This window comes from Arachis ipaensis, chromosome B04, assembly GCF_000816755.2.
Source record: "Arachis ipaensis cultivar K30076 chromosome B04, Araip1.1, whole genome shotgun sequence".
Taxonomy (NCBI): Eukaryota; Viridiplantae; Streptophyta; class Magnoliopsida; order Fabales; family Fabaceae; genus Arachis; species Arachis ipaensis.
Genome location: NC_029788.2, coordinates 22700037 through 22717813, shown reverse-complemented (window position 1 = coordinate 22717813; position 17777 = coordinate 22700037). Strand labels below are relative to the sequence as shown.

Here is a 17777-nt window from a genome sequence, read left to right as displayed (position 1 = left end):
TCTGTATCAAATTAGGTTAGTATAAAAGGGAAAAGATCTCTTAGGATACAGATCTTCTTCCTCTCGCGCGTTTTCAGAACCCTAGTTTCTCTGTAAGTCATGAGCAACTAAACCTCCTTAGTTAAGGTTAAGAGCTCTGTTTAATTCTATGGATTAAGACTATTGCTTTTCTATTTTAATTAATGTACTGATTCAATTTCAAGGATTGTTTTCGTTCTCAATCTTATGAATCTGGGTGGAACGAGAGTATGGCCCTTATTCTACATGAGTTCTTGTGATTCTCGAGAGAGTTATCTTGCATAACAGCTTGAAAACAAATTCCTCCTAAATTACTTATTACATGAACTAATTGGGATATGTGACATATAATCCTGCTAGTTTTGGGTAATTAGGATTTTTGTGGCTATACACTAGTTTTTGAACTTAACCCTCTAATTGGAATTAAGTGACCACGAGAGTGGCAGTTAATGAAGATTAAAGGAGATTAAATCACTAAGAGATTAGGGTTTAATCATTTACAGTTTGCCATGGAATGAATCATGCATTGTTAAAATAGTTGGTAGGAACTTTTAATCCGAAAAAGTAAACATCTCCGAAGCCTTAACTATTTTTTTAGACTATTTTTACACCAAACCTTTTATTTGCTTTCTTTACTTTATTATTCATTGTCTTATGCAAATTACACCAACAATCAACCCTTTTCTGCTTGCCTAACTAAGCCAATTAGATAACCATTGTTGTTCAGTCCAGCAATCTTCGTGGGATCGACTCTCACTCACCTGAGGTATTACTTGAATGACCTGGTGCACTTACCGGTTAAGCTGTGCGAAATCCTAATTCGCGCACCAAGTTTTTGGCACCGTTACCGGGGATTATTTGTGATTGACAACTACTAGTTGTCTGGTTGCTTAGATTAGGTATTTTTTCTTAGTTTTGTTTACTTATTTTTCTTTTAATTTATGATTTTAGTCTTGTTTATTTTCCTTTAACTTTCGGTTTTAAGTGTGGTGACCTTTTAGGTTTTTTTTCTTATTTTCGAAAATTTTAGTGTCCTTATCTTTTTAGTTTTCGAAATTTTTGGGTCTAATTTTTTTTATAGCTTTTGAAAAATTTTAATTTCAGTTGCTTTCTTTATTTTGTTTTACTTCTTTTCCACAGGTTACCTCACTGGGAATTCTCTACACTCTGACGTAAAGATTCCTCTTCCTTCTGTGTTTTTGTTTGTTTATGAGCAGAAACAGGGACAAGGAACCACTCTTTGAGTTCGACCCTGAGCTTGAAAAGACCTTGAGGCGACATTTGCAACAAGCTAAAGTTTACAAAGCCAAAGGGAATCTCAAGGAGACTTTTGAGAAGGAAGCTATGGCTGCTAATGGTGGAAACCTGAATGCTAATGAGCAAGAAAAAAGGATGTTGAGCTCATATTTTGCACCCATCCCTGACTTCTATGGGCGCAGTATAGTTGTACCTGACCTTGGTGCCAACAATTTTGAGTTTAAGCCACAGCTGATCACTCTAGTGCAGCAGAACTGTCAGTTTCATGGACTCCCGCAGGAGGATCCTAACCTCTTCATCTCTAGCTTCCTGCAGATCTGTGACACTGTAAAGACGAATGGAGTGAACCCTAAGATTTACAAGCTCATGCTCTTCCCATTTTCTGTGAGGGATAGAGCAAAATAATGGCTAGATACTCAGCCCAAGGAAAGCTTGGACATTTGGGACAAGCTGGTCAATGAATTTCTGACAAATATTTTTCCCCCTCAGAGGTTGACCAAGCTAAGGGTGGATGTTCAGACCTTCAGGCAGAAGGATGGAGAGTCCCTCTATGAAGCCTGGGAGAGGTACAAGCAGATGATCAGGAAGTGTCCCCCTGACATATTTTCAGAATGGACCAAGCTGCAGATCTTTTATGATGGCCTTGCTGAGATGGCCAAGATTTGTCTAGACAATTCTGCAGGTGATTCCATGCACATGAAAAAGATGCCTGAAGAGACGAATGAGCTTATTGATATGGTTGTTAGCAACCAATACCTATACACTTCTGAGAGGAACCCTGTGAACTCTGGGAACACAGTAAAGAAAGGAGTCATGGAGCTGGACACCTTGGATACCATTCTGTCTCAAAATAAGAACATGTCTCAGCAGATCAGCATGATGTCTAACCACTTGAGTGGGATGTAGGTCTCAGCCGTCAATACTCAGGAGGCATCCTATGACATGAGTGACGGCTTCAACCAAGCGGACGCTCATGAAAATGCTCAAGCCACCACTGAGCAAGTTAATTACATGGGAAATTCTTCCATAAATCCCAAAAATGATCTATATTTGAATACATGCAATTAGGGATGGAGGAATCACCCCAATTTTGCATGGAAAGAGCAGCCCCAGAAGCCCCACAACATTTCGACAATAACCAGGGCGGTTCTAATCAGAACAGGTTCAACAGCCGTCAGTTCCAGCCTTCTCAGCAGCAACAAGGACCCTCTCAGAGCCAAAATACTCCTGACTTGGCAGCTTTGGTTGCAGATCTTACTAAGACCACTCACAGCTTCATGCAAGAGACAAGAACCTCAATTCAGAACTTGAAAGTACAAGTAGGTTAGTTGAGTAAAAGGATACCTGAGAGACCACCTAACACTCTTCCCAGTGACACTGAAGTAAATCCTAGACAAGAGTGCAAGGCCCTCACCATAGCCAAGGAGGCCGAGCCTAAGGAGGTGCACATTGCTGAGGAACTGAAGGAAGAAAAGGCTCAAGAAGAGACTGGAAGCAACTGTTACACGCCCCTATGGTGGGAAAAGAGCCTGGAGTGCCACATCCTCAGAAAGAGCAAAAGGAGACCAAGGATAAGCAGTTGTCTCAGTTCTTGAAAATCTTTAAGAAGTTACACATCAATATTCCTTTTACTGAGGTGCTAGAGAAGATGCCTCCCTACATAGCTTTCATGAAAAGCCTACTCTCTGAGAAGAAGGCCTTGAAGGGAGATGAGACTGTAGTCTTGACTAAGGAGTGCAGTACACTGATTCAAAGGAATCTACCAAAGAAGATGCCTGACCTTGGGAGCTTTCTGATCCCTTGTACCATAGGGACTATCACTTTTGAGAAGGCACTCTGTGACTTTGGTTTAAACATAAATCTAATGCCTCTGTCTATAATGAAAAAGTTGGGAATCCAAGAGGCACAGCTAACAAGGATCAATGATAACGAGAATTCTTGCTTAGTTTGGAATCGATCAAAACAAGAATCAATTTGTTAGTAGCATAGTCCAAACCAACAACGAATTCTCATAATCAAATGTCAATTTAAAGGATGTCACAATACAAAACAAATTATTATAACCAAGAGTATTTAACTCCCGGGTCGTTCTCTCTAGGAATAGGGGTTAGATGATAGCAATTGGCAAGAAATTAAAATGCAAGAAGGTAACTTAACATGCAAGAAATTAAATAAAGGCAAGTAAAGGCAATGAAAATGGAAATTGAAATCTAAAAAAGACTCTTGGCAAGAAGTGGGTAATTTAGGTTTCCTATCCTAGTTATGGACCACAAGCATGGCAATTGTATGGAATTAATCCCAATTAGTCAATCCTACTTGAGAATTAGTCAAAAGGGGGTAATTGATCTCAAGACATAAGTCCTAGTCAACTCACTAATTACTTAGTGAAAGACTAGCGTCAGTGGAAACTAAACCAATTAACTATTCTCACATAATGCAGAATGGACATCCACAACTCAATTCCACCCAAACACCCAATTTCTTAACCAAGGTGTGAAAGCTAAACATGCAAGAAATTAACATCAAAGCAATACAAGTCAAAGCAATTAAGTGCAAGGAAAGGAAATTTCAAATGCAAGAAACCTCTTGGCAAGTAATTGAGAGCTAAGGTTACCTATCCTAGCCATTGACCACAAACACATGATGATTATGAAGAGTTAATCCTACTTAGTCAATCTTACATCGAAGATAAGTCAAATAGGCATAGTTAATTCCAACCCCTAAGTCCTATGTCAACACTAAGGGGTCACATAGAGTCAAGGGAGACCAAATCAACTAACTACTCTAATGTATCAAACAAGAATGGACATCAATGACTCAAGGATCACCAAAGTCAACAATTTCAAGCCAAGAGTGAGAAAAAATTAAGTGAAAACTAACCCAAGCATTTTATCAAACACTTGGTGTGCATGAGAATAAAATAATATTAAATTACATTAAAATAAATTCTAAAACTACCAAAGCAAGAAAGTAACAATAACAACTAAGGAAAGCCATAAATGAACATGAACATAAATTGCATTAATTTAAAATTAAAATGACAAGAGTGTTCATAAAACATAAAAGTGACAAAATAAAGGAAATAACAAAAGAGATGAAGAAGATAAAGGTGCAATAACAATAAATGACAAGGAAAAGTAAATGAAAACAAGAATTAAAAGTAGAAATTGTAAGAAATTAAACTAAATAACCCTAATTCTAGAGAGAGGAGGGAGCTTCTCTCTCTAGAAACTAAGAGAAAACATAACAAAAGCTAAACCTAATTGCCCCCTTCATTCAGCTTTCCTTTGGCCTCATATAGCTTCAGAAATGAGTTGGATTGGGTTTTGAAGGCCCAAAATTCGCCCCAGCGATTTGCATTAATGAGCTGACGTAACTCGGGTCACGCGTACGCGTGGGTCACGCGTACGCGTCTCCCGGCCAAATCCCTCCTGTGTGTATGCACGCGTGTTGAAACTTCCAAACTTCATTTCTTCATGGTTTCTTCCCTTTTGCATGCTCTCTTCTTCACTTCTTCAACCCCTGCTTGCCTTGAAAACCTGAAATCACTTAACAAATATATCAAGGCACCAAATGGGATTAAAATGAATTAAAACTGACTAAATTAAGCACAAAAGAACATGTTTTCACTTTCAAGCACAATTTGGGAAGAAATCTCAAAAGCATGCTATTTAGATGAATAAATGTTGGTTTGTGTGATGAAATCCACTCAAATCAAACTAAAATATGTCGTAAAACATGGACTCATCAATCAACCTGTAAATGGCTGACAAGTCTTTGAGGCAAGCATATGGGCTAGTGGAGAATGTCCTAGTCAAGGTTGAAGACCTATTTCTCCCTGCAAATTTTGTGATACTTGACATGGGAGAGATACAAATGACTCTATCATCCTAAGAAGACCATTCCTAGCCACTGGAAGAGCCTTAATTGATGTTGAGAGGGGTGAATTAGTTCTGAGGATGTGGGAAGACTACTTGGTTTTCAAAGTCTTTAAACCTCTACCACTCTCTGACAAAGGAGGTACTTGCACACAAAATTTAGTGTTTAAGCCTTCTTCCTTGGTTGGAACTGATACTATCCCCCTTGACATCAAACCTAAGTTTGGTGTTGGATGTACACTGTCCACTAAGGAGGGAGAACCCAAGAAGAAGGTGCCTAAAGGCTAGAGGAACAAGAAGATCCCTATTGAGGACTTCTCACCTGGCATGAAGGTGGTGTTCATAAGAAGCCTAGTCATACCACATACTGCGAACAGAATCCTGTCACTTGAACATGTTGAGTTGATTCATAATAGTACAGGAAGGAAGTTCACAATGAGGGGTGAAGATTTGAGCCCCTATGATCCTCCTCCTTAGAGGAGTTTCTCGTCAAGCTAATGACAGTAAAAAAGCGTTTGTTAGAGGCAACCCAACTATAAGTATCCTTTAGTTTATTTCTATTTTGATTTCAGTTTTCTTATAGTTTGAGTTCCTTTTAGTTAATTTTTATTTGTCATTGATTTCCATAGTTTTCCTAGTTTTTATAATGTTTGTGATCATGTACAGTACTTAGGACAGGGACAGGAGAACTCAGACAGAAGAATAGAACACCCTGGAGCAAAACAGTTTTGGACGCTAAACGCTAGGGAGGACATTTAGTGCCAAATGAGGGAGCTTTGGCTTGGGCGTTTGATGCCCAAAAGGGGGCATTCCAACACAATTTGTTGCTCCCCTAGGGCATTTAACACCCATTACTGGTGTCTAACGCCACAAAAAAAAAAGAGGTTTGATCCCCTGCTGGTGTTAAACGCCAGAACCGGCGTTTAGCGCCTAGGGAGCTACTGCGAGAATGAAGGAAGAGTTTTCACTATTGGTTAAACTCCAACCCCAACCACTTTTGACCAATTCAAACCCCCTCTTCTCTCTCCTCCTTACCCACTTTTTCATCCACATTCATCCATCTTATCACCTATCAAATCCCTTGATTTTCTCAACCAACCTCCCACTCCACCCAATCCACACTCATCTTTCCCATCAATTCCTCCTTCCAACAACCCAAATTCAAAGTCAATTTCCCTCCCATCCCATACTCCATAACTAAACCCTCCTCCTCTCCCCACCTATAAATACCCCACTCCACTTTCACTTTCACCACACCTCCATTTATCCTCTTCTATCCTTTCTTACTTACTTCTACATTCTTTACACTTCCCACTTCCCTTTTCTTTTTAGCCAAGGCCAAAGCTCTCTTCCCCATTTTCTTCTATCTTTTTCCTTATTTTCCATTTTTAATTTTGCTGGGGAACGAGCAAAGCTTTTAAGTTTGGTGTTGGGCGCTCCACTTTTTGCTTCTTCACTTTATATCCATGGCACCTAAGATCGGTGAATCCTCAAGGAAGAGAAAGGAAAAGGCTCCCACCTCCGGCTTATGGGACTACCTCTGGTTCTTTACAAAGACCCATGAGAAACATTTTATGAGGTGGTGCACAAGAAGAAGGTGATTCCTGAGGTCCGTTTTGATCTCCAAATGGAGGATTATCAGGAGATCCAAGAGGAGATTCTGAGGTGGGGTTGGGAAGTTCTGACCAACCCCGTAACTGAGGTCAGAGCCTTGATGGTTCGAGAGTTCTATGCCAATGCTTGGGTCACTTACAAGCATGTTAGAGGTGTGAACTCGGAGCCAAAGAATTGGCGCACCGTGATTAGAAGGCACATCATGGATTTTAGCCCGGAGAGTATGAGGGTGGCGCTATAGTTATCAGAGCCCCGAGAAGACCCTCATTATTACACTCAGAGGGTCAACACTGACCAGTGGCTGAATCAGATTCTTGCTGACATTTGCCTACCCAGAGCTCAGTGGAGGAAGGATGCTAAAGGTCAACCTTACCAACTGGGTATGCATGACCTTAAGTCAGTAGCTTGAGGATGGTTGGAATTCATCCAATGCTCCATCATCCCTACGAGTAACCGCTCTGAGGTTTCCATTGATTGAGCAATGATGATTCATTGTATCATGCTCGAAACGAGGTGGAGATGCATGAGGTGATCCCTCAAGAGCTTTACAGAATAGCGGACAAGCCCTCCACCACTGCGAGACTAACTTTTCCCGATCGACGTGGATATGCCGATGACTAAGAGGGGTATGGAGCATGCTAGAGAGCTCGAGCAAGGACATCAGCAGGAGCCAGTTCCTCCTCCTCCTCCTCAACAGCCTGAGATGCCTCAGAGATATTACTTTCCTCCCCGTGACTACTAGGACCAGTTGACTACATCCCTTAGGGAACTGACATTTTCTGTGGATCAGCTGAGAATAAAGTATCAGGACCACTCTGTCCTCCTCCACCAGCTGGTGGAGGAGTAACAGAGGCAGGGGCATGAGCTGGAGGAGCTGAGATGCCAAAGAAGATTTCCCAGAGGGAGCAGCAGCCACTATGACTGAAGTGGTTGAGTTTCATTCTCCCTTCTTTTATCTTATTTTCTGTTTTTCAAAAGTTTATTCTATTTCCTGTTTTCTATTCTAGTCTTGCATGATCACTAGTAGGATTTTCTTGTTTTCTAGTTTAGTTGTTATTTTAAATTTTTTTGTTATTTTAAAAGATGCCTCATGTATTGCTCACTAAGCTTAAACAAAAATCAAGAGAAAAAGAAGTAGCAAAATGCATGAGATCTTGAGTTATATATTATGAGTATTTTAGTTACTTTGATGTGGTGGCACTATCTCTATTTCTGAATGTATGAACTGAATAGTGCATATTTGATATTGAAGTTGAGAATATTGGTTCTTGAGGAACAGGAATTTAGAGAAGTATTATTGATTCTCTGAAATAAGAAAGAGATTGATTCTTAAAGCAAAACAAACAGCAAAAAGAAACAAAAAGAAAGAAAAAGAAAAATTAAAAGAAAAAGGTCCAAGGCTTTGAGCATCAATAGTTAGGAGGGTCAAAACTGATCTAAAGCTCAAAAGAGTGGTTTTCCTAACCATATGCTTGTGGTGTGAAAGTGTCAAGTAACCCTTGAGACTGAACACTTAAAGTCGTGACCAATTGTTGTTACAGAGTATGCCAAAGGCTCTGAGCATTGCTGTCTGGGAGAAATAAAAAGAAAAATTAGAACTCAAAGAGTTCCCCAGTTAAGTGCTTGTGGTGTTCTTGTATCAAGTTAAGCTTGAAGACAAAACATTTAGAGTCACGGCTAGGCTCAAGATGCAAAGCACCAAAGAAAAAAAAAGAAAAACCAGTGTTCAAGAATCAATTAGAGCCAAAAGATGAGAATCTATAATATCATCCAAGTTCTAGTTCTGAAGGATATCAATATTTCTCAACTTTAAAGGATAGTAAGATGCCAAAACTGTTCAGAAATAGAGTGTCATTAATCCCATTCAGTAACTAGACCTGAGCTTACATGATAACTCAAGTCTTAAGTATTTTCTCTTCTTGGTCCTATACTGTTTTGGTTGCTTGAGGACAAACAACAGTTTAAGTTTGGTGTTGTGATGCGTGAGTATCTTATACCCTTTTTCTTATCATTTTCTAGTTATTTTTAGTTATATTTTATTTAAGTTCATAGTATTTTGATGTAAAAAATCCTCTGTAGATGCTACTTTGAGTTGTTCTTGTGTTTTTATAATTTCAGGTGAAATTCAGAGTAGTTTGGCAGAGTTTGGAGCTGAAATAGAAAAGTTGGCGTATTCCTCTTGGGGCACTAGCACCAGCAACATGCGCGAAGTTACTCCCTCTAGGGCGCTAAATGCCCAATATGGCGTTTAGCGCCAGCAAGCTTGCTCCGAATTCACTCTCCTTGGCATCTCAAGTGATTTAGCATTTATTAGTTATATTTTATTTTCTTTTTGTAACTTTTTATTCACAAACAATATCTTTTAGTCTTAGAATTTATTATTATTTTTATTTTATTCCTGTATCAAATTAGGTTAGTATAAAAGGGAAAAGATCTCTTAGGATACAGATCTTCTTCCTCTCGCGCATTTTCCGAATCCTAGTTTCTCTGTAAGTCATGAGCAACTAAACCTCCTTGGTTAAGGTTAGGAGCTCTGTTTAATTTTATGGATTAAGACTATTGCTTTTCTATTTTAATTAATGTACTGATTCAGTTTCAAGGATTGTTTTCGTTCTTAATCTTATGAATCTGGGTAGCACGAGAGTATGACCCTTATTCTACATGAGTTCTTGTGATTCTCGAGAGAGTTATCTCGCATTGAACAACAGCTTGAAAACAAATTTCTCCTAAATTGCTTATTACATGAACTAATTGGGATATGTGACATATAATCCTGCTAGCTTTGGGTAATTAGGATTTTTGTGGCTATAAATTAGTTTTTGAACTTAACCCTCTAATTAGAATTAAGTGACCACAAGAGTGGCGATTAATGAAGATTAGAGGAGATTAAACCACTAAGATATTAGGGTTTAATCATTTACAGTTTGCCATGGAATGAATCATGCATTGTTAAAATAGTTGGTAGGAACTTTTAATCCGAAAAAATAAACATCTCCAAAGGTTTAACTGTTTTCTCATACTGTTTTTACACCTAACCTTTTATTTGCTTTCTTTACTTTATTATTCATTGTCTTATGCGAATTACACCAACAATCAACTCTTTTCTACTTGCCTAACTAAGCCAATTAGATAACCATTGTTGCTCAGTCCAGCAATCTTTGTGAGATCGACTCTCACTCACTTGAGATATTACTTGAATGATCCAGTGCACTTGCTGGTTAAGCTGTGCGAAATCCTAATTTGCGAACCAAAGAGCAAATGAAGGCATTTCAAGAGTAAGGAAGAATTCTTCAATATCAACGGCAACAATTGGATGCAATGTTTTCTCACTATGAAATTCACAAGCCACCACTTTAAGTATGAAGACTTGTGGATGGACGATGCTTGTTGATGAAGTATGGGGAATTTTATTTCTTGCACTTTATATCTTTATGCTTATGGACTAACGCTAGTAAACTTAGGCTTTTCATTATGCTTTATGATCTTGTATAATTGAATGCATGGATTTGCTTATGTTTGCTTGTTTATACTTGAATGCTTATGGTTATGCTTATTAGTAGCATAACAAGTGATTAAATGATTATTTGGCTAATGGTAGATTAATAAAAGGCCAAGTTTATATTTTCTGAAATAAGTATTATGTGTGTGAACTTATTATCCCTTTTTTTTGCTAATGTCAAAAGGGAGAAATTAAGTATGTTTTGAAACTTATTCAAAATTTTTTTGATTAAAGATGGCTTTTCAAAAACTTATATATGCTATGTTTCCAAAAGATAAATTTTAAGGGGAACATAAAATATTTTCAAAAAGGAGAACATCTTTTGTTTTTGAAAACGGTGTTTTCAAAGCTTCTGCATGCAAAAGGTTTTCACAAACCGATATGCTTAGTTTTAGAGAGAATTTTTTGCAGTTTTTGCAAAAAAATTTAGTATATGACATTTATTCTGTTATTTGCTATATTGCAAGCTTTTCAAAACATAAAATATTTGTCATTATCAAAAAGGAAAAAATGTTAGAAATGCTATTTTTGTTGAATTCGTACTCTTAATCTTGCATTATATGTATGCTTATGTGTTTTTATGAATGAAAACATGTAACCCAAATTTGCACTATAACAAGCTATAAACTTACCATTGCTATCTCTAAGGATACCATCACAAGACGCTCTGCCATCCTTACTAACGGAGCCATCCGAATTCAGCTTGATAAAAGGAGGAGGAGGTGGCTACCATTTTATAAGCTTCTCTGCAAAAGTTTTCATCCTTCTCCTAAATTGCATAGGTTCAGAATGAGCCTTGTGATAATCATGTGTCATATACCAAACTATTTCATGAATCTTTCTTTCATCTAGACTCTATTCTTATCAAAGATAAATATATTCTTTTGAAACTACAAGAAGTTTAAAGTACTAATAAAGAGGAGGGGGCCATAAAACTCCTTTAAAAGAAAGTTGGAAAGACAAATTCTCCATAATTATGGTTCTTATCAAAGATAAATATATTCTTTTGAAACTACAAGAAGTTTAAAGTACTAATAAAGAGGAGGGGCCATAAAACTCCTTTAAAAGAAAGTTGGAAAGACAAATTCTCCATAATTATGGTATCAATCAAGATGTACAGAAGGATAATAATGCAGTACTTTTATTTTGAATATTTTAAAATTTATATTGGAATATAATTAAATTTTAGTATGTTTATTAATATTTTATTATAAAAATGATTATTTTAGTTGAATTATAATTGAATTGATTAAACTAATAAATTAATAAATTAGTAATTAGAATCATTCTATGACTGATTTAATTGGGTTAACCGAGAACCAATCTCATATTAAAAAATCAATTGACAAAAAACTAGTGAAAAAACTTGTTAAATCGACAGTTAATCAATAAATTGCGGGAACCGATCCAGTTTTTTAAAACAATGTTCTAAAAATTAGACCGGATCGACCGATTGGACCGATTTAACCGCGAATCGATAATACTAATGATCTGGTCAAGCATGTAAAACCAGAAATCATAAAATCGGTAAAAAACTGTTGAATCGGACAAGAACCGGCCGGTCGTACCGAACCGAAACCCGGCCGGTTTACACAAAAAGGGAAGCTCATTCGTTTCTTTCTCCCTTTCTCCCTCTTTCTTTCTTTCGGTCAGAGAAATCACCCAAACCCAACCACAAAACCCTAGCACTGTAAGCCTACACCACCGCCACAAGGAGTGGCATACTGCCGCCGTTCGTCGCACTCAAAGTTCGCCATCCGTCATCTAGCTTCCCTCGTGCTCCAAATCTTCAACCCCTGTTCGCTGTCACCGATCGCGGTTGCTTCCTCGAGCTCGGCGTCCGTTGTCTTTGTCTGCTCAGCCGCGCTTCCGTCGCCGTTTGTTTGCCGTTCACGTTCGCGTCTTCGTTCGCGTTCTTCGCCATTCGCGTTCGCTCGGCGTTCACCGTTCGCGTTCACTCGCTGTTCACCGTTCGAGTTCGCGTTCGTCTGGAAGCCACGTTGCTCTGCTTCAAACTCTGCCACCAACCCGCGCGCTCCACTCAGCCGTCGAACTGCTCTCTTTTGTCCCCGCCGTGAGTTCCCTAAACCCGCCACCAGACAATACACTCACACAACACCAATACTCTTCTTCAAACTCTGCAACTTCTGATTTCTATTACAATAAGTAATTATTTGATTTGGTAGTGGTTTGGAGTTTTTCATAAACTAAATTAAAGTTACAATAGTTATGTTCTCTTCTCTATCGCATTGAAATTAAACTTTGAATTCTCTTATTTCGTTTTAATTTTACCGCACTCAACATGTTTGATGAAATGCTTTAACCATATTTCTGGTTGGTTTTATAATTTCTAGCTTTTAGAAACTTAGTAAGTTGATTGCATGTGAAATTAGAATAATTGGATCATAGTAATTAGGAAATTTTAGCTGTACAAATAGCATCTTTGCAGAAAACATGTTAGCATGATGATTCCACTTGCATTAGTGTTCTTCAGGTAAATTTTTTAACTGTTATTGTGAACTTGTTAATTTGCTAATGGTTCTTGTGTTCTTCTGTTACTTTTTTTTTTTTGTGATTTTCTGTTCTTGAATTTGTTAAGTTGATTTGCTAAATTGTTGGGCTGCTGTTGTTTTAATTTGTCAAATTGTTAGGTTGCTGCGACTTAATTTGTTGGATTTTCTATTTGAGAATATGTGATAATGTTGAATGTTGTTGCATCTAATAGGAGTTCTTGGAGTACCCTCATCTTTGGTCCTTTATAATTTATTTATTATTTTATTCTAAAACGGTTTTTTCGGTTGAACCACCGGTTGAACCGATTAGACCAATAAACCAGTGAACCAGTGACTAAAGCGGTTTGATGACCGGTCCGATTTTCAGAACCTTGGTTTTTGTGTTCAATCAACATTTTTCTTTGAGAACTTAGCTTTGCTATGCTTGATAAATTGTGCCAATTATGCATTTATTGAAATTGGTGTGCCTCTGTAGATTCTAAATAGTGTGTGTCATGTTTCTGATTTTGATAATTTGAGTAGTTTATGAAGCATAGTTCACTGTTATTGCAAATGATTTGGGACTGCTTTTGAGGAGTGTATGACGTAGATTACTTGCTGTGTTTGGAGTTGTGTATTAATTAAATTGGTTAATTTGTTATTTGAGCCATGTTACAGCTTGTTGTTAAATAAAGTTTAAAGCTTCAATATCCATTTATTAGTTGGCAATGTTAATATTATTAATAATATTAGTAATAATACTAATCACAAAGTGGAGAGGGATTGTAGAATTTGTCACATAGGTTTGGAGAGTGATAGTTCTGAGTCTGGTGTTCCAATTGAATTAGGTTGTGCTTGTAAAGATGATTTTGTTGCTGCTCACAAAGTATGTGCTGAGACATGGTTTAAGATTAAGGAGAATTTGAGTATAAATCCCATCTTTACTTTATTCTGTTTAACTGCAAATTTGGTTTTTGATAATTTTTAATGCTGAATTTGATTGATTCTATAGATATTTTAGACACCCTTTTGTTTATGAGTAATGGAATTGAGAATTGGATTGTTTGGTACTGTGCTATATGGAAGTTGTTCTATGTCTTGGTGCTGAGTTTGACAAATATTCTCAATTAGTTACAGCTATGGTTTCCTTCTTGGATGGGATTTTATTTTTCCAAAAGAAATCATAGAGAATTAGGGTTGTGAATTGTTTAAAAAACAAACTTAAGTTTGTATTTTGATAAGATCATATGGTTTTGATTTATGACATTTCATGTAGTGTTTTAAATTTGGAAGATATTTTAAGATTTATATTAGACTATAATTATATTTTAGTATGTATATTTATAATTTATTTATTATTTTATTCTAAAACGGTTTTTTTGGTTGAATTACGGTTGGATCGATTGGACCAATAAACCAGTAAACCAGTTACTAGAACGATTCGATGACCGGTTCGGTTCTCAGAACCTTGTTTTAAAATGTGTCCGGTTCTTTTTGGTGTCTCTAAAGTCTAAACTGCTTTGTTTTATAACTTTAAGAGAAAAAAAAAAATCCCTAGTTGAGGCACTAACCGAACCCACTAGCCCCCCATACATCAGAGAAGAGAGACATTGCCCTAGGCCCTAGCAGCCTCTCACCCCCACCTTCTCCATCGCCGAACAAGTCTCTGTCGGCCAGAGGGTGCCATTGCTGCTGGCGTTGCCACAGAACCCTCAAGTCGCCGCTGGACTAGCCTCCCACTTCTCCCGTCGACGTCGCTCATCGCTCACCTTCACAAAACGCACGCCCACGTACGTTCTCTTCTTGCCGGCGCGCCTCAGCTCCGTCGCGGTCCTCTTCCCGGCGTTGCTCACGTTCGTTCTCTCCTCGACATCTCTTTCTGTTCAAGCTAGCTCTCTCTCTCCGATTTCACTCTATCTCACCGAGGGTAAGCCTCCACTGCTTCTTCAGTTTCACTTAGGCGTAAAGATAGATAGGATTACTGGCTCTAAGTTTCATTTTGGTTTTGATAAATCCAATTTTATTCTTCAATCTCACCTAACACGTTATTCTATTTTCTCGATTCAAACTTCAGTTCGTGGCATATTAGAGAAACACATCATATAAAATTTTTGGGTCATAATTAATGTTTATGTCACTTGCAATCTACCCAATAATTTCTAGACTTGTATGATTCATAGATTCAATTTTGAAGAATTCAAATTCATTTCATTATACATTCAATATTATTTAACCACTGAACTATGTTGCAAATTGGATAAGCAAGAAATTTCTGTACTAAAGTTTTCACCAACTAAAAATTTAATTGCTTTAAGAGATTTTGAAGTTGTGATCAGAAGGAACCACAAACTAAGTGAGCGATTCATTAACAACATCGTCATTAGTTTTTTTTTTCTTTCTCTTTGGACATCTGAGTATATTTGGACTGATCTCCATTTGTCTGTTCTCTGTTTTGGTATTTTTGGCTTTTTCCTTTTTGATAGATGAGACTTGCATCATCTTTTTTTTTTTTTTTTTTTTCCTCGTTTTGTCTGTTCTCTGTTTTGGTATTTTTGGCTTTTTCCTTTTTGATAGATGAGACTTGCATCATCTTCTTTTATCATCTGAGTATATGACTTGATCGGTTCACTAGCCAGTTCGGCTCTCGTAATCTTGTATTTATAGTGATACAAGCATGTGATGCAATTGTATTAACTAACTGTGCCAGCTAAGGCTCATTGTGCCAGCTCAGCCTAACTCCTTAACTGGTATTAACTAATTGTTAAGGCTAGCTAGTGAAGTGACTCATCCAATCCACGTATCTATTCTCTTTCAACAGATTTCATAGAGAAACTTGTTCGTACTAGGTTTGTAGAGAAAACAATTTCACCTGCTGTTTTAAGTGCTTACAGTTTGAAGGTACGTTTAGAATCAAGCTTTGTAGGAAGGCTAATAAAACGAGAAAATAAGTGTTTAATTACTTTTAAATTAAGACAGTACATTTTCATATGATAATACTTATAAATTCAATAAAAATTAATATCTCATTAGCTCACTATATCATTTTTCAATCTTCTCATTTTAGAGAATTAATCCCTAATTTTAAAATTCGAACTCAATTCTTAACTAATCCAATAAAAAAATGGATAAGATTGGGTTAACATATTATGTTGAAAATTATATATACCGAATTAATAAAATGTTAAACTTAAATATTAAAGTATATAAATATTATATTATATTTATATCAAAATAAAGAGCAATGCTAGGGGACCAGCAACTTTTGTGATTGGTACCCATCAAATAGCTATCAATGATGATTTAATGGTGTGAGATTGGTGTGAGATTTCATCTAATGACTCACCTTTCTCTACTGGTTACATGCTGGCTATACTAAAGTATAAAATATAGCATTTCTTTATTAATTTTATTAGAAATATATTTTTAGTTATCAAATATAATCGGACCTCATCAAATCTACTCAAATTCAACCAAAAATAATATTGAATCAAAAGATAAATCCAAACCGTTAAAATATGATTAACCGAATTTAGGATTGGATCGATCATGTGCATCTGTAGTTCACAACACTACTTGAGAGAATAGAATTTAAGGACCACAGTGCACCTTAAATAGTGTAGGTCCAGCTAAGCCCCTCTTTCTTTTTCTTCTTTCTTGTTTTGTTTTCCAGAGTTCGCACACTCCGTACTTCTTGTTAGAGCATCTCAACCACCGTCCGCCACCACCGTGCCCCTCTCTCTGCTGTGAGTTTCCTCTCTCTTTCCTCTTCTACATTCTTCTTTCACATTTTTTCTATTGCATGAAATAGGGAAAAATATTTGACGAGTTGCATAAACAGCTTTGTAACACTTGGTGTCTAATGCAGTGGAACAAAGGTGAATATGGAATGCGTGGTTCAGGGTATTATAGAGACACAGGTGATTTTATTCATTTTCTTTTGATTTTTAAATTTATTTGTTTTTCCCTAGAGTTTGAGATGTTTCAGTTGCTTCAAATTATAGCTATCTAGGGTGTGAATTGTTCCCTTGAAAGGTAGCATAGGATTTCGGTACTCGTATAATTTCAAAAACATAGTACCTTATTGAATGTATCATATTCTTAATTTCCTGGAGTGTGGGTTTTACATTGAGAAGCTTTCATAAAGCACCAAAACTTTGACTATCACAATTATCTAAATATATGCTATTGTAATACTCAAATATTACACGCTGATATTTGAACAGAACCTTCTAATATTATAAAAATACTGAATTTTCCTCACAAAGGACTTCAAGATTGTCACCCATACTGGCCATTATCACTTCCGCTATACTTTTCAAGTAAATTGCTTTAAACGTCTTTGAATATTTATGTTGACAGTGTGTGTTCTCATTATCGTTCTTGTTGGACTGAGGTATTCTACTATTTTGAATGAGTGTACAAGGTGGTGTATCATAGTGGAGTTTATTTTGTTCAGAATCTCTATGTGCAAGAAAAGTAGAAAACAAGTTTATTTCTGAATCTAACGCCCATCAATGCGTGCATTTCTCTGGTTCCACTTTCTAAATAAGAATTAAGTGAACATTTCTTTTAGCTCGATAATTCTATCTTAATGTATTATTTTAAATTTTTAATAAGGAAAGGAAAGCATTGTGTTCAAGTTGACCTTGGCATCTGATATTTTGTAATCTTTTTGCAGCATGTTGAGGCCCTTGAGATTCTTCTTCAAGGGCTATGTGGCGTCCAAAGAGAGCGATTAAGGATTCATGAAATTTGCCTCAAGAGTGGTCCAAATCTTGGTTAGTGTTTTCTTGTGATAATATGTGATGTTGTAGCCAGCAAGGCAAATGCATTATCTGTCAGTGTTCCTTTATTCCAAGGTGAAAGAAATTTTATTGCTAAAGAATAAGGAAATAGTATTATTTATCATTTTGTAAACAAACAGTGAATAACTCACCTTAGGAATGAGGGAAACATACTTCAATCCAACAAAGCCTCCAATCCCACTGCATGTCTATCAAAGCATACTTACTAACTTCT

At 36.8% G+C, this 17777-nt stretch overlaps 1 protein-coding gene across 3 annotated transcripts in view; it reads left to right on the top strand.

Moving 5' to 3' along the window:
* The window catches only part of LOC107639216 (mediator of RNA polymerase II transcription subunit 18), a 7032-nt gene continuing 3556 nt past the window's right edge, over positions 14302-17777 (top strand). The window contains exons 1-4 of one of the 3 annotated variants that reach the window (XM_016342689.2): positions 14302-14685; positions 16429-16501; positions 16624-16675; positions 17437-17536. In XM_016342689.2, the coding sequence (XP_016198175.1) occupies positions 16640-16675; positions 17437-17536 (136 nt within the window). In that variant the 5' untranslated portion in view covers positions 14302-14685; positions 16429-16501; positions 16624-16639. Of the gene's footprint in view, positions 14686-15601; positions 15657-16428; positions 16502-16596; positions 16676-17436; positions 17537-17777 lie in introns of those variants that run through there. The other 2 variants (XM_016342691.2, XM_021120976.1) reach the window with 2 other exon arrangements.